Genomic DNA, 27,007 nt, shown 5'->3' with positions numbered 1-27,007 from the left:
CAACTTTAGAGGCTAAGTAATGGAGGAGCAGGCAGCAAATTAGGCTGAGGAGAGACCAGAGATGTACAAGATAGCACAAAGAGTGTGGTGCCATGGAGGCCAAAGAGAGTCTACTATAGGTCAAAAAGGATGTAGACCATTGGATCAAACAATATGGAAGTCACCAAAGACCTTACTGACAGCTATGCTGCTGGAATGTTGAGCATCATAGTGAAGTGGGTTGAAAAACAGGTACTTCTATTTCTTGCAATATGTGGAATGACTTATCCTAGAAGTGTTGGTTGAAATGTAAAAAAAAAAAAAAAAAAAAAACAACAAACAAACCTCCTTTAAGATGCATAGCAGAATACCTAAGAAAATAAGGTAAGTCAGCAAAGTTGAAAGAACCCCCAAATAGGTACTTTGAACCCTCAGAATCTTAGCTGATTCTAAAGCTGTAATTGCTCTGGAGGCATTTGCTGTTCTTTATAACCAAGAACCTTTATTTTAGCAGCTGCCCAGAAAGAGACAGAGCTTCAGGACCTAAAGAGGTAGAGAGTTGGGGCTGAAACCCTCCAGATATGGTCACAGCTCTCAAAGGGCGACACATTTAATGAAGAGATGGAACAGGAAGAACTTGCCACCTGGTGAAAGGAGATGACAAAGAGTTATCTATCTTCCTTCCTTCCTATTTTATCTATCTATCTATCTATCTATCTATCTATTTATTGTTTTATTTATTTCTGAGAGAGAGACAGACAGTGTGAGCAGGGGAGGGTCAGAGAGAGAGGGAGACAGAATCGGAAGCAGGCTCCAGGTTCTGAGCTTGCTGTCAGCACAGGGCCCGATGCGGGGCTTGAACTCATGAACTGTGAGATCATGACCTGAGCCGAAGTCGGACGCATAACCGACTGAGCCACCCAGGCGTCCCCTTCCTTTTTATTTTAGAGGGAGACAGAGAAGCCAGGGAGAGGGACAGAGGGAGAGAGAGAATCTTAAGCAGGATCCATGATCAGTGTGGAGCCTAAGGCGGGGATTGAGCCCATGATCCTGGGATCATGACCTGAGCAGAAACCAAGAGTTGGATATTCAACTGACTGAGTCACCTAGGTACTCCTAGAGTTATCTTTCTTGACCTGGGGTCTGGGTAGGGAAAACTTCCCTAGAATGGAAAACTACTCTCCTCTCACATGTGTTTGGGATTCAAAATGGCACTACTCTGGTAATCTGGCTAGTCCTTGAAAGAAGAATTAAATTACACTGTATGATTTGATAATGTACAAGGATGTCTGGCAGAAACAAAGCAAATCTTCTTCGGAAGGACTCCACACAGGTATCTCAAGCCTCACCAGAGATGAGCTTACAATCCCCAAATTACAAGACACATGAAGTGATGCTGGTTTGAGTCAGTAGAAACTGAATCAGATTATCAAGAATATTGAGAGTAGGAACCATTAGTTATAGAATATTAAGTAAGTTTAGTGTTTAATGAATAAAAAGCTGAAAAGAAAACAGGAAAGACTAGAATGCCTTCCAAAGAGGCAGGAAAGATTTGGAAAAGAACAAGATAATGCTTCTGATAATTAAAGATGTAAGTATTGAGAGGTACCTGGGTGGCTCAGTTGGTTAAGCATTGGACTCTTGGTTTCAGCTCAGGTCATGATCTCTTGATTCGTGGGTTTGAGCCCTGCATGGGGCTCCATGCTGTCAGCCCAGAGCCTGCTTGGGATTCTCTCTCTCCTTCTCTTTGCCCTTCCCCCACTTGTGTGTGTGCACACCCTCTCAAAATAAATTTTAAAAAAAGATGTAAGTAGTGAAATGGATACTTCAGTGATGGCTTAAACACCAGACTAACTGCATCAGAATTAGAGAATTGAGAGGTAGACCTGGCATCACCCAGGAAGAGAGAGGAGGTAGGAGACATGGAGAACCCAATGAGAGAGGATCACATGTCGCATGAAGAGCATCAGAAGAGTGGGGAGAGCATATTCCAAGGGCATACCTGAGAATTTTCCTGAGGGCATGAGTTGAAAAGCACAAGTCTTACGATTCAGAAATCACAGTGTATGATAAAGGAAAAGTTCATCCCTTGACACATAGTGGCGGTATCACAGGTCGTGGAGGGAAGAGAAGATTTTTATGGCTGCCAGAAAGACAGGTGAGCAGGTCCGCCAGACCGCAGACTTCTCAACAAGAGCCGTGGGAAGAAGAGGCAGCAGTAGGACCTTAAAGGCTATGAAGAACACAACTGTCAACCAAGAGTTGCAGACACATCTAAACCACCAGGCAGGTACCTGGCCACGGAGGACGCAAAGGGGGACGCTTTGCAGCAGTGGACCCTCACTGTGAGGAGTTTCTGAAGGACGTGCGTTAGGGTGAAGGCCACCTGAAGCTGCTCCTGGAGAGGAAGTAGATCTGAGGTATAAGAAGCAATGGAGATCAAGGCAGCAGATGGTAGGTGTGTGTAAACAGTATTGACAAGGTGCACCCCTGCCCACCCTCACTGGCATGAACCCTATGGAGGACCGCCCTCTCTAAAACTACAATTCCCGTGAGGCTCCGCGCGCCGCGCCGGCGCCGTGGCCTGCGTGGCCATTCTAGAACGCAGCGCCAAGGGGCCCGGCGCCATGTTGGGATTTAGGTGAAGGCAGAGAGGCTCTTGAAGCGGCGGGAGCGGGTTGGACCTGGGCTGGTAGGAGCCCCGCCCCTCCCGCCTCAGCGGATCATGACCCGGGCATCGGCCGCGGAGGTCACGGTGGCGGGGGACGTGGCGTGGCGGGGCCGGTGCTAGAGATGATGCCGTTTCCGGTGACAACTCCTGGATCACAACAGACCCAGCCGCCACCCAAGCACTACGGCATCTCCTCCCCCATCAGTTTAGCAGCCCCCAAGGAGACTGACTGCGTACTTACCCAGAAGCTAATTGAAACCCTGAAGCCCTTTGGGGTTTTTGAAGAGGAAGAGGAACTGCAGCGCAGGATTTTAATTTTGGAAAAATTAAATAATCTGGTAAAGGAATGGATACGAGAAATCAGTGAAAGCAAGAGCCTTCCACAAGCTATAATTGAAAATGTTGGAGGGAAAATCTTTACGTTTGGCTCTTACAGGTTAGGAGTGCACACGAAAGGTGCTGATATTGATGCGTTGTGCGTTGCACCAAGACATGTTGACCGAAGCGACTTTTTCACCTCATTCTATGATAAATTGAAACTACACGAAGAAGTAAAAGATTTAAGGGCTGTTGAAGAGGCGTTTGTACCAGTTATTAAACTGTGCTTTGATGGGATAGAGATTGATATTTTGTTTGCTAGATTGGCACTGCAGACTATTCCAGAAGATTTGGACCTAAGAGATGATAGTCTGCTTAAAAATTTAGATATTAGATGCATAAGAAGCCTTAACGGTTGCCGGGTGACAGATGAAATTTTACATCTAGTACCAGACATTGACAACTTCAGGTTAACTCTGAGAGCTATCAAATTGTGGGCCAAATGCCACAATATCTATTCCAATATATTAGGTTTCCTAGGAGGTGTTTCCTGGGCCATGCTAGTAGCAAGAACTTGCCAGCTCTATCCAAATGCAATAGCATCAACTCTGGTACGTAAGTTTTTCTTGGTATTTTCTGAATGGGAGTGGCCAAATCCGGTGCTACTGAAAGAGCCTGAAGAACGGAATCTTAATTTGCCTGTATGGGACCCAAGAGTAAATCCCAGTGATAGGTACCATCTTATGCCCATAATCACACCAGCGTACCCACAGCAGAACTCCACATACAATGTGTCTGTTTCAACAAGGATGGTCATGATTGAGGAGTTTAAACAGGGGCTTGCTATCACACATGAAATTTTGCTGAGTAAGGCAGAATGGTCCAAGCTTTTTGAAGCTCCAAGCTTCTTTCAAAAGTACAAGCATTATATTGTACTTCTAGCAAGTGCACCAACAGAAAAACAACATTTAGAATGGGTGGGCTTGGTGGAGTCAAAAATCCGAATCCTGGTTGGGAGCTTGGAGAAGAATGAATTTATTACTCTGGCACATGTGAATCCTCAGTCATTTCTGGCTCCTAAAGAAAATCCTGACAAGGAAGAGTTTCGCACGATGTGGGTGATTGGGTTAGTGTTAAAAAAGCCAGAAAACTGTGACATTCTCCGTATTGATCTCACCTATGATATCCAGTCTTTCACAGATACAGTCTATAGGCAAGCAGTAAATAGTAAGATGTTTGAGATAGAAATGAAAATTGCTGCAATGCATTTAAGAAGAAAGGAACTTCATCAGCTACTACCTAATCACGTGCTTCAGAAAAAGAAGACACATTCAATGGAAGGTGTCACTTTGACAGCTCTGAATGACAGGAGCCTTGAGTTGTCTGTAGACAGTGAAGAACGCACATTTGTGCCTTCACCTACTAGCATTATGAAGACCGGCCCAATGACGGGCAGCTGTCAGGGCAGAAACAGTCCCGCTCCCGCTGTCATGGTGGCATCTGTGACCAATGTGCAAGTTACTGAAGTTTCCTTGCAACAAGTGAATCCCAGTGAAAGTGTGGGTGCATTGGGGGAAAGCATTCCTCAGACTGCCTCACAACCAGCCCTTTCTCTGCCACCAAAGCCCACCGTTGCTAGAGTTGTCTCCTCAACATGTCTGGTAAACCATCCCCCCAGGCCTTCAGGGAGCACTGCAACAAACATAGCTAATCCTATAGTGGGAGTCTAGTGGACATTCTCACCTCATCAAGGACCAAGGAAACTAAAAGAAGACGAACAATCTTATAAAGAGACAGTATAACTCCACTAGAAACCACTCAGATTGTGGCTGGATGTGCGAAACATCCAGTACAGAACGTTCCAGTATCCCTGCTCTCCCTGCAAATCCTGCTCCTGTTACTAAGAATTCAGTAAGACAGATTGAACTGATAACAACCTCAAGGGTCCATTAACCATATCTGCCAACTCAACCTGTTGTCTTCAGACGCTACAGGAGGAGAACGAAGGGTACCAAACTAGATTTGACTCAAAATAGATTTAGCCTTATTTGGTAACTTCCTTTACTTGGCTAATCTTGATTGGAAGTCCAGGTTGGTAGATGAAGCTAGAAGTACTATTATTAATGTGTCAGCAGCAGTTATAGTAACTATTTTAAAGGACTACTGCCCATAAAGAGAGGAAAAAAAAAAGAGAAAAAACCCTCCAGCTATATTTGTACCCGTGCCTGACATCTGGACTGGATTTATGTTTGATGCATTGTTGGGGAAAATTTGCAATACAAATCGGTATCAGAATTCCTTATACTGATGATGCACTTTATATATATATATTTTATTAGAAAGTAGAACTAATTTTAAGTCTTCCAGCTTGATGAATTTTAGTTTTTTCCTAAAGAGCTTTCTTCATTACTAATCGTCAAGTAGTTAACCGTTGCGCAGTGTGTACTCAACTTCAGAAAAAGTGTAAAAGTACATCTCACTCGGTCCCCGCGAGGTAGCTCTCACCCTTTAAAAATGAAACGTCACCGCATAGGGTATGTATTTGACATTGAAGCAGTAGTCAGTCTTTGGTTTTGTTGGGACACAATCACAAAATGATATATTGGTCTTATCTGTAGAATTGTTGCAGAGTGCATACAACCAGCAATCAAACAGCAACTATGGTCTCAGAACTAATGAAGGTCCATATTCTCTTGCCCTTAATCATTTCCCCTCAGACAGAAAAGCATTTTGCCTCTCCCTTCACCCCAACTCCATTCTCTTTGCTTGTATGCACAAAGTATGCTTGTATGTGGATTCATGAAAACACCTGAAATGCTAGTATATTCTTAACAATGATGTGAAACCAACAGTCCTGTGGCCTCATGGCACAAAAGACTGGATTTTGACTCCATGGCTAATATTTTACTAGAGCTTTCCTAAAAGTAGCCAGTTGGAAGACATGTCATCTGTCGGTCCTAGTTGAGCTTTACGTATGAAAAACTTTGTATGCTCCACAGGATATCTATTTGTAGTAAAGTTAATTTCCATTTTGAACATGTAAGCAAAGAGCCGTTTTCCTCAAAATATTTAAACTCAGTTTCTATTTTTAAAGGACTCGTTAAAATTCATCAGTAAATTTTTTACATGTAAAAACATAAAAAATAATTTCTAGCAAGCATTTGACATCTAGCGAGCATTCTGTTTTTGTTTTATCCTCCAAGAAATTTGGAATACCTTTCTTTAAATTAAAAAAAAAGACCACTCATAATTAAGCAGCAGCACATCCATGTTTGGGAAACATGAATGGCCCAGATATAGATGAATGGAAACTTGGTCTGCCTTAATCGGAGCACAGTGAGCCTGACAGTTTTTCCAGTCAGCCTGGTCCTGATTTCTGGCCTCCCCCAACTGTGTCCTTTCTACCACATGTGCATTTTTCATACTAAACTACAATTTCTTATGCCCTTTCCCTGTCCTTCTAGATTCACTTTCTAAGTTTGGAATGGTCTTCCCTTTAGGCTCTGCAGTAATTGAGGCTTTCTTTTCACCCTTATTGTGTGATGTCAAGTACCCAGCATTCCTGTTCTACACGCCTTTACCCTGTGAAGTCACCTTACCCCTCTGGCACGGTAGGTTAGGTGCAGAGTACACAGTAACAGGGTCTTTCAGGTAGCCATGGGGTCAGGTTGGAATTGCCAGGCATGAATCTAGTCTTCTCATTTTGTTAACCTACGGCAGGGGTTGGGAGGGATTAGTTTAAGTATTTCGTGTAACTCTACTTGTTTAACCAAGCTGAAAACTTGGAACTTTCTAGTTTTCATTACCTGAATATCAGACTAGTTTTTTTTTTTCCACATGATGTATGTAGTATCTCAGGATTGAAGTTTGTTTTATAGCCCCTGTACCCCTTGTATTTTTCAAGCACTATCTTGAAAACAGATGATGTATTTCTCCATTAAAAACACAATAAAAACAAACAGCAAAGAAGCATTCTGAGGGGTTTAAATCTGACCGAATTCAGATGCTCTTACATTGTTGCCGAGGAGGATAAAGACACGGAGATTTTTTGCTTTATTAGGTCTAGACCTCATGTTATAATATGAGGGGAACATTTGAAAAGGTTAAAACTTCAATAAGGTAAAAAAATGGAGTGAAAAAAGTTTTGATCAAAAGAGGGTAGGAAAGGGGCACCTGGGTGTGGCTCAGTTGGTTCTGTCGACTCTTGTTAATAGGCTCAGGTTGTGATCTCCCTGTTGTGAGATCAAGCCCCGCGTCAGGCTCCTCACTGAGTGGAGCCTATGTGGGCTTCTCCCTCTCCCTCCCTCTGCCCCTCCCCTGCTCTCTGTCTCAAAATAAATAAATTAAAAAAAAAAAAGGCAGGAGATAAAAAGGGCGGGGGGAGCATAGAAAAAGATAGGTAAAAAGAAAATACTGAATAGTCTAAGATGGTAGAAATGTAACCAATTATACGTCACTGCATGTAACAAATGGACCAAACTTCCTGACTAAAAAGAGTGTCAGGATGTGGGGAAAACTGAGTGCAGCTGTATGCTATTTATGAGAGACACATCCAAAATCTAAGACTTAAAGGAATGGAAAAAAATAGATGCCAACAAGAAAATGTTACAGTGACGATATCCCATCGAAACTGATTTCAGAGCAGTAGTAAACAAAATGGACCGCTGCTTTAGTGATACTGATACACTTAATTAATAAGATACTGCCAGGAAAATAGAACAGTTTAAAACTCACTTGCATCTAAATTAGCCTCAATGTAAAGTAACGTAACAAGCAAGGATTAGGAGAAATTGCCAACAGTGGTGGTGTCTTAGATTTAAAAATGGCTCTTTCATTAATTACTATCAAGCAGACCAAAAAAGGAAAAACAAAACAAAGCAGAAACAGAAACAAAAACAGAACAAGGGAAACAGTTCTGAACACAACAGAGGCTGGCAATCCTTTCCTATAAAGGGCCAGATAGTAAATATTTTCAGCTTTGGGAGGCCATATGGTGTCTGTCTCAACCACTTAACTGTTGTGGAGCGGAAGCAGCTAGAGACAATATGTAACCAGATGGCCAGGCTGGATTCGGTACCCATCCCCCTGGCTGGTGTTTGTCCCCCCTGATCTGTTGGACATTTATTACAGCGCCCTCCACCCAACGGTTGGAAAGTGCCTCTTTCTGTCAAATAAACATTGAGATGTGCAAAAGTTACCCTCCTGCTTGGTCAGAAAGTAAGGTTCAGCATATTGCAAAATACCTGGTTCATGGAGCACGTTCTCTGACTACAAAACAGTAAGGGTTTTTTTTTTTTTATCCAACAAGAAATAGCATAGAGAAGAAGTTCCTGAGGAAGACACACAGAAAGTTCAAACCCTGAAGAGATGGATGAACAGAATCTCTTTAATTGTATTAAGTAATGAATAGTGAAAAGTGAAAAACAGGCTCACGTGAGAAGATTGTAATACATAAAACTGACAGATAATTACTATCTGGAATAGATCAAGGATGCCAAGAACAATTTGTTTAAGAAAATCAAACAACCCAATAAAACACAGGCAAAAGCAGCATGTAGCCGCCTCGGAAGAGGAGCTAGGAATAGACAGGAAGCACCAAAAGCCGCCCCATCTCATTAGCAGCGAGGATATGCAAGTTAAGAGCATCGAAAGAAAGTCTAGGGGCGCCCGTTGGCTCAGTCGGTTAAGCGTCCGACTTCAGCTCAGGTCATGATCTCACAGTTAGTGAGTTTGAGCCCCGCATCGGGCTCTGTGCTGACAGCTCAGAGCCTGGAGCCTGCTTCAGATTCTGTGTCTCTGTGTCCTTCCTCTGCTCACACTCTGTGTCTGTCTCTCTCTCTCTCAGAAATAAATTAACAAAAAATTAAAGAGAAAAAACAAAGTAAGTCTAACAGCATCCAGGTTTGTAGAGGAGGAGGAGGGATTCTAAGAGCGCTGTGAGAGCAGGAACTGTCTTGTCCCCTTGGGAGCTGTGGGAGACCATCTGGACTCACCTGGCACCAGTGGCCTGCTCGCGTGCCCCTGTCACCATCCTGTGGGGGACCGATGTGCTTCATTGTCCCTGAACCTCCGGGGAGCCCGTCTGTGGCCCCCTCTGCAGCTGTGTGCAGAGCCCTACACATGTCTAGGTTACCTCCGGTGTGCATGTAAATATGATCTGCATGTGCCATGGTGTCAGAAGAGTCAGGAAGCATTCTCCTACAGATTCTGTCCCATGGGTCACCAGGACACGAGGACAGGGATATTGGTAGCAGCGTTTTGTAATAGCTTAAAGCTTGAAATAACCCAAAAACCAAAAATGAGGGGCAGATAGATAGTGGTGTCATCATGTAGTAAACGGTATGGAACTGTGAGATTCAATGAATCATAGCTACGTACATCAACATAGGTGTGTCTCATACGGTTGAGGAAAAGAGAAAATGGCAGAGAAATAGTGTGATATAAGCAAAGCAGAGAAGTGTAATTTGGGGTTACAAAAATGTGTGGTCTCACCACAAATTACAAATGAGGGAATGTTGAATGGAGAATCCAGAATAGCGGTTCCCTTCGGTAGGGGTGAGAGCTGGGGAGCAGGCAGGGAGGTGTAGTCTGGAGAACACAGGGAGCCTGGAAATGTTCCGCCTTTTTCAAGTTGGGGGTGGTGGTGGATGAAAACGGGGTTCATTTTATCATTAGTCTAAGTTATAAATGCTTTCGTACATGTGAAATCTTCCATGATCAAAAAACCCGATACCGAGTGGTGTCTTAGCGGCCTCTGTATCAGTTAGGAACTACACTTGGCTTTGTAACAGTAGCTGAACCCAATGCTGGTTTTGATTCTTTGGCGATACAGTAGTGGTAGGTTCAAGGCCCATAGGGTGGCTTTCCAGATCACCTGGGACCCATGGCTCCTTCTGTGGCCAGTCCTCCCCGACCATTCCAGTTCATGCCTTCAATCTGAAAGGTCCCAAATGCAGGATGCTTGTGGGGCCACTGCCGTCACATCTGCGTTTAAGGCAGGAAGAAGGCAGGAAGGGGGGGCAGGCAAAGGTGTCCCTGCAAACCTTGTCCTCCTTCCGTGGAGCTTTCCTAGAAGTCACAGCGGGAACATTCCCTCATCTCGCTGACTGCACCTTAGCCACATGGCCATGCCTGTCTGCACGAGAGGCCGGGAAAGCTCGTTCTTGTGAGCTGGGCACATTGCCTCATCATTTCTCACCATCGTGCGGTTAGGAAGGAGGAGAGAACGGACACTGGTGGGCAGTGAGAGCCGTCCTTTACACGGCACTCAATGTTTACAAGTTCAAACAGTCCAAGTAGCTCAGGGATCAAAGACGTGAGTGTGAATCAGAACTTATGGGATGCAGCTGATTTGGGATTTAGAGGAGGGCTGTAGCCTCAAAATACTTAACTGGAAAATAAAGACTGGAAACTGATGAGCTGCCTGCCTACTTGATTAGGTAAAAATATAGATCTAATCAATTCAGTGAGAGAAGAAAGAAAACCATATAGAGCAGAAAACATACAGGGGAGAGGATCAATAAAATGAAAAGTGGGTTCTTTGAAAAGACTACTCGAAACTGGAAAGACACAAGGAAAAGTAAAGATGGTACATAAACAATCTCAGAGGTGTAAGAGGGTACAGCTACGAACACAGTAGGGGGTTTTAAAAAAGGATCTTACGGGGGCCCCTGGGTGGCTCCAGGTCACAATCTCATGGTTTGTGGGTTCAAACGCCACGTTGGGCTCTGTGCTGACAGCTTGGAGCCTGGAGCCTGCTTTGGATTCTGTGTGCGTCTCTCAAAAATATTTTTTTTTAAAAAAGGATCTTACGGGGGCGCCTGGGTGGCTTAGTCGGTTAAGCGTCCGACTTTCCCTTAGGTCATGATCTCGCGGTTCGTGGGTTCGAGCCCCGCTTCGGGCTCTGTGCTGACTGCCAGCTCAGAGCCTGGAGCCTGTTTCAGTCTGTGACTTCTTCTCTCTCTGACCCTCCCCTGCTCACGCTGTCTCTCTCTCTCTCCTAGAAATAAATAAAACATTAAAAAAAATAAAATAAAAATAAAAAAGGATCTTACGGATAGCTTTTTGCTAATAAGTTAAGAAACTTAGATAAAATGTACAGTCTCCTAGAAAAGATACAGCCTGCCAGAGCTCACTCAAGAAAGGCAGAAAACTTGGACAGTCTCCTCGACAGAGTGTGTGTGAGCCATTCAAACACACACCCAAACCAGATGGAACCATGAAAACACCAGCCCCAAAGGCTGTCCAGGCCAGTCCTTCTCATGTTCAAGGACAAGATTATTCCAGTGCTACACCTCAGACTATTCCAGAGAACAGAAAGAGAAGCAGCAGTTTCTGAAAACCTTCGTATCAGAACTAGGGAAGAGAAGGATGGGAAGGAGGGAGGGCCTCCCGTAGACGCTCGCACGTGGCGAGCCCAGGGCTTTGATTTCTCACAGGACCACGGTTCTCTTTCCCAGGGACTGGCCTGGGTTTTCCAGACAAGAGCAGCTCCTACCTCTGGGTTCTTTCCGTTCAGATTTTGGCCTAACAGTTTCTTTGTCGTTTATGCCCCATATCACCAGTGTTAGTTGCTTTCAGTGCGAATGTGGCCTTGTCCAAAGTCAACTGACTAGTTCTGCTTAGACCACTGGAGTTTAGGGAACGAGCACTCCTCCTAATGCTAACAATGCACTCGCGTTTAATTTTACATAAATGAGTTCCCATGATACATTTAAAAAAATTTTTTTTCCTTAATGTTTTATTTATTTCTAGGAGAGAGAGAGAGAGAGACAGCGTGAGCAGGGGAGGGTCAGAGAGAGAGGGAGTCACAGACTCTGAAACAGGCTCCAGGCTCTGAGCTGGCAGTCATCACAGAGCCCGACGCGGGGCTCGAACCCACGAACCTCGAGATCATGACCTAAGCGAAAGTCGGACGCTTAACCAACTAAGCCACCCAGGCGCCCCTCCCATGATACATTTTCTTCCTTTGTCGTGGGGTTCTGCTCTCTGGCCTGTCAGTGCCTCTGCCGTTCTGATCCCTCCCGATTTCGTGTTAACAGCCTAGTACGTGCCTGTATTAGTTTTCTCTTACTATATGATCCATTCCCCCAGACATAGCAGCTTTAAATGACACATACTCCTTAGCTCATGAGTCAGAAGTCTGCGTGGCACGGCTGGAGCCTCAGGGCATCCCAAGATCAGTTCTGAGGTGTCAGCCACCCGAGTTCTTGTCAGGAGGCTCTGGACAAGAACAGAGTTCTTACTGGACAGAACTCAGTACCTCATAGTTATAGGACCGAGGTTCCCGTTTCCCTGCTGGCTATTTTCTTGGGGTGCTCCCCCTTCAGGCCGACAGCGGGGCACCAGCTTTTCCCGTGTCCTTTGGATCTTTGACTGCCTCTCCACTCTTAAAGGCTCTTGTGCTTCAGTTAAGCCCACCTGGGTAATCTCCCTTTAGATGAACCTAAAGTGAAGGGATTAATGAAATTAGTTACATCTGCAAAAACCTCTTTTGCCTTAAAACAAAGCATCATCGCTGCATGATGGCTTCCACGTTGACAGGCCCCTCCCACACTCTGGGAAGGTGATTAGACGAGGGCACAGGACACTGGGGTCATCCTAGACCCGGGCCAGCCAAGATCCACAGCCACATCTGTGGGCAAAACGCTCCAGCCATCTCCGGGCCCCAGTCTCGTGCTGGTACGTAGCCGTTCACGTCCAGATGCTCCTCATGTGCATAATCTAAGTCAGGTGTGGGGTGGGTGCCTGAGTACATCCCTTAAGTGCAGCTCCCCCGGGGGAGGGCCGGAGGATCACGGCATGTGGTAGCCAGGTGCAGGACAGACATCACCGTGTTCTGGGTCTGAAAGGGGGCACGGGATGGTGAGAAGGAGGCGCTGGTGCAGGCGGTTTTGTAATGCAGCCAGGCGAGCTGCAGCTGGGGGCCGTGGTTAGATTTCAAGGCCAGGGCCTGGGAACACTCTGCTGGCTGTCCTCTGGGCTCTGAGCCATGCTTTGCTTGTCCTGAAAGATGGGACTTGGCTGGGTGGCTTCTTCGGCCTCCTGCCTGTGGGGAGCCTCTCTGCGTGCTGAGCTCCCTGTGACCCTGCTCAGAGCTGCTTGCTCCCAGGGAGCTGCCGGCTGGGCCGGCCCTGGATTCCGGGGCATTCTGCCGTCAGATGCGCTGCACCAGCAGACGCTGCCAAGATGGCCTTCCTTGATTTTCAGCTTCTGCTCATAGGTGAGGATGCTCTTAAGCTTCTCCAGGGCCCCCGATTTGGTTAGGAGAACCGGCGAGCGAACCCTTAGTCCCCTGAGAGGGTGTTTGTGTGGCCCAGCGTGCCGGCCTTCGGGCCTTTCTGAGGCGCCAGGAGGGGGTTGAGCAGGACACTGAGCCCTTTCTCTGCGCCTCCATTGTCGTCCGGAGAGGCCAAGGGTTTCAGTCCTCCGGGCCTGGTTCCATTCTGACTCTAGCTCCTGGCGTGTCTCTCCCTCGTTGCCTCTCGAGACAGGTAGCCGCAGGACAGGGGTGGCCTCTTCTGAGCTCATCGCTCACAAGTCCTGCTCCCACGGGGCAGGCCCCCATTCCCGGACAAGTCTGAGCCTCTGCGGCAGCCCTGTCAGAGTCCACACTCTGGGGACACGGTTCCTGGCGTCTTCAAGGCCGTTTAGCCAGGTGTCCTCACTTCCGAGCCCTAACAACCACCACAAATCTAGTGGCTTCAAACCACACCCTTGTGGTGTCTCACGGTTTCAGTGCGTCGGGAGTCTGGACCCTCTGCCCCCTGGGAGGGAGCACGGAGCCCCTCAAGCCCCCAGGTTATTGGCAGCATTTGGATCCTTGGGGTTGTAGCACCGAAGTCTCGAAGTCTCTATCTCGTCTCTGCCTTTCCTTCTAGTTCTGCTCTATGTGGATGGGGGCCCCTCCCAGCCCCGCAGCGTTCAAGGCCTTCTCACTGCAGGCCGCTCTGATCTGTGACCAGCTGGAGGAAACTCCCTGCTTTGCTGGCACTCTTGTGATGAGGTTGGGCCCCCTGGATCGTGTCCGTCTCAGAAGATCAACCCGTCAGGAGCCTGAATACAGCTGCAAAGTCTCTTTGCCCCTGAACACATGCATGGGAGCACTCCCAGGAAGGGGAGGTCATGCGTGGGGTCGTCTTAGACTCCTGCCTACTGCAGTGACCTTCGTTCGTTCTTCTGCGCTTGGGTGCTCCTGCACAGACCTATCAAACGTGTCCTCACGCTTGCTTTGGGTCAAAGTTTGTTGTTTTGCAAATGGGACCACGTACCTAGTTTTCCTGCCAGACTCTTCCTGGAGGCTTCCCACATCTGTTCCAGTTCCCATTCACTCATTTTAGGGATTATGGAATATTCCATGGTGTGGATGGAGTACTATGTATATTGGGATCATTGAAAACAATTTTGCAAAACATATTCCTATTTATAATGTCTTTCCCTGAAGCAAAGGTGTTATCAATTGCCAGTACCCACTTCCCACGAAGTTAAAAAATCACTTAGTTAAATTTGAACACCGTGCCTTACGGTTATTTAGGATTCTTTTTTTTTAAGTTTTTTTTTAAAATTTATTTCTAGGAGAGAGAGAGAGAGAGAAAGAGAGCATGAGCAGGGGAGGGTCAGAGAGAGAGGGAGATACAGGCTCTGAAATGGGCTCCAGGCTCTGAGCTGGCAGTCAGCACAGAGCCCGATGTGGGGCTCGAACCCACGAACCGCGAGATCATGACCCAAGCGAAAGTTGGACGCTTAACCGACTAAGCCACCCAGGCGCCCCTATTTAGGATTCTTAATTTTGTACTTCCCTGGTACTTCAGAGCTCTTGCTCTGATAAACCTAAAGATTTATTTAGTCATGGATTTTCATCTCTGTTAGTTTCGTGCATATATGAAAAGACAAATATGAGTGAAATGCAGCGTCCAATTCTCCTTTTCCACTCCGGGTGGTCAGTGCGCCCACGTGCCCCTGGGGACACCCACCGAGCGCCGCTTCGGAGGAGGGTGCACCACTGTTCTCTCTGCGATTTTCTGCCAAGCCGTGGGCGTGAAATTCTGCAAGTTTGCACACAGCAGCCAGAAGTCATGTTTGTCCTTCAAGTAATGCCGAAGTGGCTGAGAGAGTGCGGCCTCCTGGCCTTCCTCCTCCCGCAGGGGAGTAACCACCAAGACTCCATGTCACGGCTGCCACCTGGCTGGCGTTCTGCACGAATCTCGGATGCTTTCCAGTTCCAAAGATGCAATAATGTCCAGGACCCTTCGTTTCGTAGGTTGAATGGGATGCCCAGTCAACGTTTACTTTCACTGAAGTCGCATCGGTGCACAGCTTTCCCTCTGCTAATTAAAACCACAACACGGCACGCGGTGCCCCCAGCCTGCCCTTCTTACTGATTTTGTGATCCTCTGAGGGAATCGTCGTCTTCTGTGAACAATTTTTTTTTTTTTTGGTCATTTATTTCCACAGCTTAAAATAAGCCTACCCTACGACTACATGATTTTTTTGTTTTGTTTTTACAATTCGAGCATAGCTAGTGCCGTCCAGCCACAAGGATGGCAGTGGCTCTCGTTAAACCATCCAGCTGCCGTGGCCGTGGCCAGCGCTGTCCATGCAGTCAGGGCTGGGGCCGCATGAGGAGGCGGGGTATGCGGTGTCACAGCCGGGTGTGGCTTTTCACAACTGAAGGTGGGTCCGTACAAGGGTTACTTTCCCTGCCCGTCCAACCTTTAGTTTCTTGGAAGTGAATTACTGTCCTCAGTGTTTTCTCTTTCTCTTGGTCCTTGTCCTGGGTGCTGTGTTCGCTTGCCCCCTGCCAATTCTCCGGCGTCAGAGCACTCAGATCTGCGGCGTGTTTTCTTAATTCTGGCGTTTTGGAATATGCGGCCCCACTTCAGTCCCCGCTGACTGTCCCCGAATCCTGCTCTTGGCTGGCGCTCCCTTGGTGTCTCTCTGGGGAGGGAGCCCCTTCTAGGTCCCCCCCTCCCCTTGTCCTGGTGAAGTCTCTCCCTGGTGGCTTCCTGAGAAAGTGCGCTTGGGAATTAAAATTGCTCCAAACCCTGTATGTCTAAAAAGGTCTACCCTACTTTCACACTTGATTAATAGTTGATCTGGGTGTAGAGTTTTAGAATGAAAACGACTTTCTTCCTAGAATTTTGAAGGCATTGGTCCATTTCCAGTAACTTCCAGCACCCCTCCAAGAAGCTGCTAGATGCTGTGATTCCTCGCCCCTCATGCTCAGTCACTTTCTTCTCCTTCTGGAAACACCAAATCTCTCTATGCTGCTCCTTCCCAGCCTCTTTCTGAAGAGCCGGACGTGTGCCTTGGGGGGGGGCGTTTCCACCCTCATGTTAGAGTCTTCCCTTCTTATTTAAAAAAATCATGGTCGTATCTATTATCATGTTTATTCAGAATACACCCAGTTGCATATTTTGACCCTTCATGCGTTTCTAACGTCTCTTGTGTGCTGGACTTTTAATGGGCTATTTTATTATATTAAAAAAAAATTTTTTTAATGTTTTTTTAATTTCTGAGAGAGAAAGCGAGGCGGTGTGAGCAGGGGAGTGTCAGAGAGAGAGGGAGACACAGACTCTGAAACAGCCTCCAGGCTCCGAGCTGGCTGTCAGCACAGAGCCCAACGTGGGGCTCAAACCCACAAACTGTGAGGTCATGACCTGAGCCTAAGTCAGATGCTTAACCAGCTGAGCCACCCAGGTGCCCTTAATGGGCCATTTGAATCTAAAAACTCATGATCTGAAAAATTCAGAACTCAGTTCTGAAAAATTACATTATTCCTTTGATAGTTTCTTTGGGCTCTTCTGTTACTCAGCTTCTGGATCTATTTTTCTGATTTTTTGGTCTCCTAGTTTCTCCCTGTCCTTTTGCCCTTCTTGTAAGGCAGTTTCCTCACCTGCCTCTTCCAGCCTGCGGGTCAGCGCGGGGACCTTCTCCCAGAGCAGTGGCTGGAGGGGCGCGGGGCCATCTCTGGGGGCAGGATTCCTAACAGGAGGTGGGGACCGCTCAGCTCTGGCTCAAAGATCAGCTTCTCCGGCTGGACCCAGAGGACGCCCACCTGGCGGGGCTAGAGGGGACAGCGGTCCCCGGGTCTTGTCAGGTCTGTGTGTGCTAGCAGTACTGCGCGCGCCACGTGGCGCTCCCTGCGAAAGAGCTCAGCGCCATCTCGTCCTCTCCGGGGGACCAGATGAGACCTCGGTTCGGCGGAAGAAAGTTGTTGCGTGTGCTGCCACACTGCTCCGTTTGCCGCAGTCCCGGAGGCTCTGTTTGCGCCTGTGAGTGACTAACAAGTGACTGAAGCAGTTTGTCTACTCGGTTACCCATTATCGTAGGTGATTAGTTCCTTCTAGAGAGGGGATGTTATTTCCTGACCGAGACCGGCATTGATGTGAGAAGGTCCAAGGGTTACCATGGGAACAATGCTGTCAATGCTTTAAAATGTAATTTCTCTCCACTTGAGAAAACAACATTTCCATTGTTGAAAATTTGGAAATAGGGAAAGCATAAAGAAGAGAATAGAAGTCACCTAAAATGTCCCCTTAGTATTCCAGTCTCTTGGTATTGCATTTCCTATGCAATTTAAATCAACCTACATACTTCTCCTCCATTTTCTTAGTATATTTATTTGCTCATATTATGAACATAAGTTTTTTAAGGTTTTTTTTTGAGAGAGGCCAAGTCGGGGAGGGGCAGAGAGAGAGAGAGAGAGAGAGAGAGAGAGAGAATCCTAAGCAGGCTCTGAATCATCAGTGCAAAGCTTGATGCAAGGCTCGAACTCACGAACTGTGAGATCATGACCTGAGTTGAAACTAAGAGTTGGATGCTTGACTGACATGCTGAGCCACTCAGTGCCCCTATGAACATAATTTTTTTTTAAAAATATTTTTATTTATTTCTAGGAGAGAGAGAGAGACAGCGTGAGCAGGGGAGGGTCGGAGAGAGAGGGAGTCACAGACTGAAACAGGCTCCAGGCTCTGAGCTGGCAGTCAGCACAGAGCCCGACGCGGGGCTCGAACCCACGAACCGCGAGATCATGACCCAAGCGAAAGTCGGACGCTCAACCGACTAAGCCACCCAGGCGCCCCAACATAATTTTTTTTAAATGTTTATTTATTTATTTTTTTGACAGGGAGAGGGATTACACATGCATGAGTGGGTGAGGGACAGAGAGAGAATCCCAAGCAGGCTGTACACTGTCAGTGCAGAGCCAGACTCGGAGCTCGAACCCATGAACCGTGAGGTCATGAGCTGAGCCAAAGCCAAAACCAGGAGGTGGACGCTACCAACTAAGCCATCCAGGTTCCCCTATGACATAATTTTTTAAAAAATGTTTTTATTTATTTTTGAGAGACAGAGAGAAAGAGACTGAGCGCTAGTTGGGAGGCGGGGGGAGCAGAGAGAGAGGGAGACACAATCCAAAGCAGGCTCCAGGCCCTGAGCTGTCAGCACAGAGCCCTACGCGGGGCTCGAACTTGTGAACCACGAGCCGAAGTCAGACACTTACCTGACCGAGTCTTCCAGGCGCCCTGAATGTAGTTTTTAATGCTAATGAAACAGTATACACAGCCATTTCCCTATTGGATTTTAAGAATATTTCCCATTCGGGGCGCCTGGGTGGCTTAGTCGGTTAAGCGTCCGACTTTCGCTCAGGTCATGATCTCGCGGTTCGTGGGTTCGAGCCCCGCGTCGGGCTCTGTGCTGACTGCCGGCTCAGAGCCTGGAGCCTGTTTCAGTCTGTGACTCCCTCTCTCTCTGACCCTCCCCTGCTCACGCTGTCTCTCTCCTAGAAATAAATAAAACATTAAAAAAAAAAAATATTTCCCATTCTTTGGTTTATAAATAATGCTTCTATAAATATCCTTGTACCTTAATGTTTGATTCCTTTCTGATTATTTCTGTAGGACAGCAACTTAAAAGTGGCATTCCTTTCTGGAAGGATGGAAGCATTTTAGATACTTCTATATCTGTATCGAATAGTGGTGTAGTTGGAATATCTCTGGCATTTTTTGTTTTTATTAAAAATTAAAAATTTTTTAATGTTTTATTTATTTCTGAGAGAGAAAGAGAGGCAGCGTGAGCAGGGGAGATTCAGAGAAAGAGGGAGATACAGAATCTGAAGCAGGCTCCAGGCTCTGAGCTGTCAGCACAGAGCCTGATGCAGACTCGAATGCACAGACTGTGAGATCATGACCTGAGCTGAAGTTGGACACTTTACCAACTGAGCCACCAGGCTCCCCCTCAATAGCTGTTTTTAAAACTGGGGGTGGATTGATGCCACTTTACGTCCCCCCAGTAGGTTCCAGGAATGTCCATTTCTGTATCCTTGCCATCACGATTCCATCATTTGAAATGCTGATGTGAAAGAGGAACATCGTACCTCCCTGCTGTAGTTTGGCTCCTGTAGTATTTGTGAGGTGGAACGGAATTTAGAATGTGTATGAACCATTTGTATTTCTCATTCTGTACCTGTCTGTCCCTGCTTTCCTCTTTGAAATACTTGAAGCACATGAAAAGTAGATACAGAATGATGCAGTGAACAATATGTGTACCCACGACCCCGCTTAAGAAATAGGCTGCTATAGATGGAGTCCCCTGGGAGATGGTGTTCCCTTGGAAGTTTTCCTGGGTAGGTGGAGAGAAAGCTGGGGAGCTCAGGACCTTGGCATGTCGCCTGGGAATTGGGTCCCTGGGTCACTTGCAGGAAGGAAGCATTTGGCAACTCCGTGGGTGGAGATGAGGGGGTGTGCCGTGGAGACTGCATGGGTGCAAGTGGAAGCCACGGGGCTGGCAGTGGGCAGTGGGCACGGGTGGCGTGTGCCTACCTCGGACAGTCTGCGAGTGACTAGGAAGGAGTCAACAAGACTCCACTTGTCTCGGTGACATCCGGCTTTCAGGACTGCTGGTGTAGACTGGGCTGGTATAGACGGTTACCGTGTGCGGTCTCTGCACCGTGTTCCTGGTATCCCTCGTGTCTCCCTCCGATGGCCAAGCTGTGTCGTCCTTGCCCCAGAAAGGCAAGGCAGTGTGGTCGTGAGGGCGCAGCAGAGTGTGTGACTGCCCCCGTGAAAGGGACCGCTTGCAGGAAAGGGCGTGGAGCACGAGTGCTGTAGGGTCAGTGGGAGACGGGAAAGCGAGCACGGCCCACGTTGAGCTATGCTCATAGCACGTGTGCATTCCTCCTTGCTTTTCTTCTTGGGTGGACAGGGATGGTTGCCTGCACCAGGTCGCCCTCACTCAGCCTCCCCCTGACCCCCTCTCACGTCCCCACCATCCTGGGTTCCTGATGCCCGTCTTCTTGCTTTTTTTCTGAGTGATATCACCTGTGTGTTTTCTCCTCCATGGCGTTTCATCTCGCCTGTTTGGAGTGTTGCTGGTCTTTGGGGAGAGGATTCACTGAGACCCTTCCTCAGCTCTTGCCGCTGTCCTGAGTGCTCTGCTGTGTCTGCTGAGATGTTCATGGGCTCCGGTCTCTTACGGATTTGCTGTATTACAGTGATTGTGAAATGGATGTGAAATCAACCTTGTGTTCCTGCGATAAATCCCACGTGGTCATGACGTGTCATCCTTCTTCTATCTTGCTGCATTTGGTTGGCCAGTGTCTTGTTGGAGACTTTTGTGTTTTCTTATGATATCTTTCTTTTATTGGGCTTCATGAATCTATGAACTGGGTTCTTCAGTCAGTCCTAGAAAATTCTCGGCTCTTTTCTTGGCAAATATTGCCTTTGCACCATCCTTACTCCTCTCCTCCTGGAGCTGCCTTTAAGCCTGTCGGATCTTCTCACTCTGTCTCTTAGCCCTTTTTCTGACTGGTCTTTTAGTTCATCAGTTCTTCTTTCTGTTGTGTCTAGTACGTTACACAAAAGTGATAGTTTCTGTTACTGCATTTTTCATTTCTAGAAGTTCTAGTTCTTTTTTGAATCTGGCGTTACCGTTTGTAATTTGTTCTCTTCACATATTTCAAGATGTGTTTTACTTTTTACACAGGACATGTGTAGTTGTGTATTTCGTGCAGAAGGAGCATTGAAATAGACACACACACAGAAAAGTGCACAGCTTCTAAGCATGCAGCTCAATGAATTTTTGAAAAGTGCACCGCGCAGCAGGCACCCAGGTCAGGGGGCAGGGCGTCCCTGGGGCTCCAGCAGGGCTTCCTTGTTGTCCCTCCCGACTGTTAGTCACTGACCCAGCTCTCTTGACTCCTCTAACACCAAAGTCCGGTTTTGCCTCTTCTTGTACTTCCTACAGATGGAGTCGTACTATATATACCTTTTTGTGCTTCGGGTTTTTTTTCCCTTCTTAATGTCATCTTTGAAAGACTCCTTTATTTTGTTGCTTATGGAAGAGTTCATTGATTATTGCTGCCGTACGCTATTGCGTATTCCTATGAATACAATGCAGTCTGTGTCACCATTGTGTCGTTGGTGGACCCTTGGTTTGGTTCCAGTTTGGGCTCAGCAGGAATCAGGCCGCTGCTAACGTTCTTGGGCCTGTCGTGCGGTGACGTGTGCGTCTCTGTCGAGCACACGCCTAGGGGCAGAGTCTGTGGGCCAGTGAGGGTGCATGTGTGCCCCTTGAGAGATCCTGCTAGCCGTTCCTCCCCTACTGTGTGCGCCTGGTGACACTCCCCCTGGCAGCGTTTAAGAGCTCTGATTTCCGTTTTCACTGTGGCTGCTCTGACGGTTGTGTAGCGAAATCGCGTTGTGGTTTTAGGTTGTGTATCTGATGATGTATGAGGCAAATCATGTTTTCTTATGTTCAAAGACCATTTGGGATCTTCCTTGTGATGCCTTTACTTCTGCCAGGTCGCCTGTCTCACTCATAGTGATTTCGGAGACGGGCCCTTTTTCTGAGGGATGTACCCCAAATATCTCCTCCTACTCTGCGATTTGCCTTTACACATTTTGAAGAGAAGTTTGTAATACAATTGCCGTACCAGTCAGGGTGACGGGCACTCTGGCAGCATGGTCCCATGATGTCCCTCTAGGAGGTCTCCAGTTCCACGAGCCCCCAGTAATGGGTCAGGAGTTTTTTTATTTTTTATTAAAAAAATTTTTTTTAACATTTTTATTTATTTCTAGGAGAGAGAGACAGCATGAGCAGGGGAGGGTCAGAGAGAGAGGGAGACACAGACTCTGAAATAGGCTCCAGGCTCTGAGCTGGCAGTCAGCACAGAGCCCGACGCGGGGCTTGAACCCAGGAACCGCGAGATCATGACCTAAGGGAAAGTCGGACGCTTAACCGACTAAGCCACCCAGGCGCCCCAGGAGTTGTTTCAAAAGGAAAGGAGAAGGCATGCTCCAGCCCCTGAGGCTGGCCTCAGGCCTGTTTGCAGACTCTCCCAGGGCGTCGGATCCCCGGGCCAGAGCAGTGTGCCCGCAGCCCACACGTGCTGTCCGTCTTCCTCTTGCTCTGGTCGCCACTAAGATTTGACACCTGTGGGCTCAGTAGTGCACTGAGGTGTGGTAACTAGGGTGGGGATGGGGGTTCAGAGAAGGGGGCATCCTCTGCAGCTCCCAGGTGAGGTTTGTAGGCTTCTAAGCGAGGGAAGGCCAGTCTTTGCAGATATAGGAGGACAGGCTGCTTCTCTTACAAGCAAGGCTCTTACGCATCAAGGGTTCAAGTGTCTCAGCTTCGTCAGAGCCCATCCTGATTTCACTGTTCCAGGGTTTAGGGACCTGTTCCTTCCCCATCAGGGAAAGTTTTTCCCTAACTTTGACCTAGAGAACTTGCTGAGGCTGTGAATTCAGTTTTCACTGTTATTCGGTAAAGCACATAGTTAAATTTCAGATCTGATTTTTAGGTTGACCATGTATGTGCAAGAGTCCGATTATTGTAGGGCCCCTCTAGACACTTCTTCTCTGGCCACTGCAAGCATCACTCTTGAAGAGCTGCACTTGTCGGTGTTGGTCTGTGACCCCTGCAGCGCGCCCAGAAGCATCCGTGGGTGGTCTTCCCTTTGTGAGTGATGCCTTCCCCCCTGCCCCCCATGTAAGAAATCTTTGCCCGACCAAGGCCATGAAGATCTGTTCCTGTGTTTGCTTCTAAGTGCTTTATTGTTTTATCTCCACAACTAGATCTATAATCCATCTGGAGGGAATTTTTGTGGATGGTGTGACATAGGGTCATGATTCATTTTCTTCCATATGGAGATATATTTGGCCCAGTGTCATTTATTGAAAAGACCATCCGTTCTGTGTATGTGAGTTCCAGGGCTCTCGTTGCTGTTCCAGTGGCCTCCTGGTCCTTATAGCAGCGACGCGTTCTCTCAGTTACTGCAGCTCAGAGAGCCTGTTACCTGAGAGTTCGAGTCTTCTGGCATCATTGTTGATCTTCAAGGTTACCTTCTACCCTTTGCATTGCCATGCACGCTTATCAGTTTGTTCACACACATACAATACCTGCCCCCCCCCCGCACGTATGCACACACACACACACACACACACCTGCTGAGACCCTCCCAATGTGGGATCGCAGTTGAGTTTATATATCAGTTTGGAGAGGACTGATCCCTTTACAATCCATCAACTTGGTATATCCTTCTATTCATTAGGTCTTTAGTTTCTGTCAACGACATTTTGTAGTTACCAGGGTCGTGGTGCTGCATATCTTTGGTAGACTCAGTCCTTAGTTGTTTCATGTTTCTTGACACGATTATAAATGGCGCCACGTATCCTTTTCTCCCTGTTTCTTCCCCACAAAAGTAGTGAATGTGCACACTCACCATGTCTAGCCACCTTGCTAAATTCACTTGTTGATTCTAATTATTTGTCCATAGATTGTTTTGCAATGTCTTTTATTTATTTATTGTTTATTTAATGTTTTGTGTATTTTTGCCGGAGAGCATGAGTGGGGGAGGGGGAGAGAGAGAGGGAGACACAGAATCCGAAGCAGGCTCCAGGCTCTGAGCTGTCAGCACAGAGCCTGATGCAGGGCTCGAGCCCACATACTGTGAGATCGTGATCTGAGCCGAAGTCAGATGCTTAACCAACTGAGCCTCCTAGACACCCCTCTTTTGGAATTTCTACGAATACAGTCACATTGTCTGAAAAATAATTATAATCTTCTTTCTTTTTTTTTTTTTTTTTCCAATTCTTAGACCTTTCCTTTGTTTTTCTCACCTTAACTGTACTGGCCAGGACCCCCAGGGTGGTGGTGCTAGCAAGCATCCCTGTCTCATTCCTTAGCGGGTGGCACTCAGCACAGATTTGGTTTAGAATTTTCTTTGCCAGACGTCAGACTGGTCCTGAAAAGCTAGGCTAACTTGTTCTCATCCACCCGCCATCCTTTGTAGGTTTTGATGTGAAAATGAAGTGGAATTAAATGGAAAATGCCCAGAGTGAGGCTGGCCAGGCAGCACACAGGTGCTTACCAAATTACCCATAAATAGTTCTTTTTGGTGCATTTCGAATACAGAAAACTTTAGGGTAACTTCAGGGATTGCTTGGTAACTTAGAGCACTCCATTCTGGGTCTTTGCTAAGTAGACGAGGGCATTCCAGTTAAAAAGGACTTGCTCAGGGGAGGTGTCCCTCTGCATTTGTAGCTACTGGAGAGTGCATTTAGCTGTGTATCCCCAGCTGTTACTAGGGATCACTTAGAAATACTTGAATTCCCCCGGTTTAATAAAATTCCCTTACACAGGACCATTGCCCCATAGTCCTCCGTCATAAGCACATCTGAGAGACCACCAGCCCCCGCGGTGAGTGTAGGCAGCACAGATTTTCCAAGCTGTACATGTTGTTTCAAATGCTCAAGAGTCCCGGAGGGAAGAGCAAACAGGATTCCGAGGTGTAAAAAGCTACAGGTTAAATTCATTGTCCTAAAGTTAGTGACGTTCAGGAAAGAGCCGTGTTTTTCTTTCCAGTGCTGTCCCGGAGCCAGCAGTGAGCTCGTGATCAGAGCTCCAGTGACAGCTACCAACTGTTTTCAAAGTTAATTTTGCCCCCCCCCCCCCCCCCCCCCCCCCCCCCCCCCCCCCCCCCCCCCCCCCCCCCCCCCCCCCCCCCCCCCCCCCCCCCCCCCCCCCCCCCCCCNACCAGCAGACAGGACGTCTGCACCAACCTGATGTGGAAGGAAGAGGGGCTGCATCTAAAGGAGCTTCGTGGCCCAGGGTGTCACCCCCACCCCCACCTTCCCGGCCCAGATGGCTGCCTCACCCAGGAATGTCTGATCCAGGGGATAAGGGAGCCGTGGCTTGCGGCCCTGCAGAGCCACCTGCTTGTGGGTTTAATTCCGGGCAGGTGAGGGAGCTAGGCTAGCGCCAGCGGCCTAGGAAAGGGACGCCCCGAGCTCTGTTTTTTAACTGCGTCTATTATGAACTGATACCTGCATTCTCTCGCTGTCCCTATCACAGCCACACCTTCTGTGGTTAGGAGCCCCTTCCCAGTTTCCGTGTCCGAGCAAACGTTCAGGAGATGCACAGTGGACTCTTGTCCCAATCAGGGCCTGTGATTGACGAGTGACTCCTGTCATTTCAGAATGTCCTCGCATTGAATTATCCTTGTAAAATGAGGAAAGTAATCATTTTGCTTCTGGGTCTGGTGCCTGTTGGATTAACAAGTGTTGAGTGGCCCCATGGTCACTGTACGTGGGTCTCTGGCGGGGTGGGCGCAGGGCAGGGTGGTCCCACGTGGGTCTGGCGGAAGTACAGAACGCCTCCCAGGCTCTGGTTGCCCAGACCCCTGCTTCCACTCCTCTGGGGCCGTGTTTGTCACCAGAGCAAACACATAAGGGTGGAAGGGAGTCACCTTCTGGGAGTTGACAAACACTTACCTAGAGAAAGAATTAGAAATCTCAAGTTAAAGGGGCGCCTGGGTGGCTTAGTCGGTTAAGCGTCCGACTTTCGCTTGGGTCATGATCTCGCGGTTCGTGGGTTCGAGCCCCACGTCGGGCTCTGTGCTGACTGCCAGCTCAGAGCCTGGAGCCTGTTTCAATCTGTGACTCCCTCTCTCTCTGACCCTCCCCTGCTCATGCTGTCTCTATCTCTCTCCTAGAAAAAAAAAAAAAAAAAACATAAAAAAGAAATCTCAAGTTAAAGTGATAGGTACTCAGATGTTTACCAAGTGCTCGGTGCATTTCTGTGGACAGGGCTTGGTCTGGGGACAGTGGAGGGCGAGTACCCTGACAGCAGTTCCTAGACCTACCTGCTGTGGGTCGGAACCTTCTGGATGCTTCTATAAAGTACAGATTCCTGGTTGTCCCTCAGACCTACAGACTCAGGCCAGAACTCTGGCCCCACTGCTCTCAGTCGTGCCATAGCAGGAACGTGTGTGGATCGGCACGTCCAGCTGCTCATGGGGAGAGTGATGGGAGACCGGGCGCACTGTGGCCTGCCAGCCCCAGAGGGCATCTCCTTCTCCCACGGGCAAGCCTGGCACTCTGGTGGGGTGAATAGCTTCCACCGAGAGGACCGTGCTTTGACAGGCTTGGACCCCATTGCCCTTCTGTTTCCTTAGAACTCCTTTGCCAGGTGAAATCCCCGACTGGTGGCGGAGGGGCTGCTGGGGTGCCTTTGCTCGTGGCAGAGACCCCGCTGCCCCCCGTCAGGCCACAGACCCTCTGGCTTCTGTGCCACAGGCTCCTTGCTCCCGGCTTCCCAGCCACATCCCAGCTGGCGCGGGCCGGGGGCCAGGCACCCTGGAAACGGGCACCCTGGAAACGCCCACGCGGTGTAGGCCAGACACACGCCACACAGGCCTTTGAAGGTTTCTGGGGCACATTTGCAAGGACTCTGGCCGGCTGCGTGCCACCTGTCATCCTCCATCCAGAAGTGAGAACATTCTTCCCATGTGGGGCAGATCTGTCCTGGTTTGCGTGGTGCCCGGATGCCTGGACCTGATGACGGCAAAGCTGAGCTAAAGACGGATGTCAGCAGGGGAAGGCGGCTGTCCTCGTGAGCACTCTGGGAGCCGCGGGCCTGCCTCAGAGCCTCTCACAGGGGACAGTGATGGGCTTCACCTCTAGCGGCCCCGTGAGGACAGGGCCAAGCCAGGGAACTCTGCACGGTGCCTGGCGGGGCGGCGGGGGGGGGGGGGGGGGGGGG

At 48.2% G+C, this 27,007-nt stretch overlaps 2 protein-coding genes across 2 annotated transcripts in view; both read left to right on the top strand.

Annotated features, from left to right (window-relative positions):
* Positions 1-27,007, top strand: part of RADIL (Rap associating with DIL domain) — a 132,529-nt gene that overhangs the window by 76,576 nt on the left and 28,946 nt on the right. The window lies entirely within an intron of this gene.
* On the top strand, positions 2,642-5,272 carry PAPOLB (poly(A) polymerase beta). Its single transcript, XM_039226157.1, has one exon. It carries the CDS (start codon positions 2,773-2,775, stop codon positions 4,696-4,698), a length of 1,926 nt encoding a protein of 641 aa, XP_039082088.1. The 5' UTR covers positions 2,642-2,772; the 3' UTR covers positions 4,699-5,272.

The sequence above is a fragment of the Hyaena hyaena genome, unplaced genomic scaffold, assembly GCF_003009895.1.
Source record: "Hyaena hyaena isolate Hyena2069 unplaced genomic scaffold, ASM300989v1 scaffold_20, whole genome shotgun sequence".
In the NCBI taxonomy this organism is placed as follows: Eukaryota; Metazoa; Chordata; class Mammalia; order Carnivora; family Hyaenidae; genus Hyaena; species Hyaena hyaena.
This window is presented reverse-complemented; position numbering and strand designations above follow the sequence as displayed.

Coding starts and splice junctions, on each gene's coding strand:
- PAPOLB (XM_039226157.1), top strand. CDS start 2,773: ATGATGCCGTTTCCGGTGACAACTCCTGGATCACAACAGACCCAGCCG.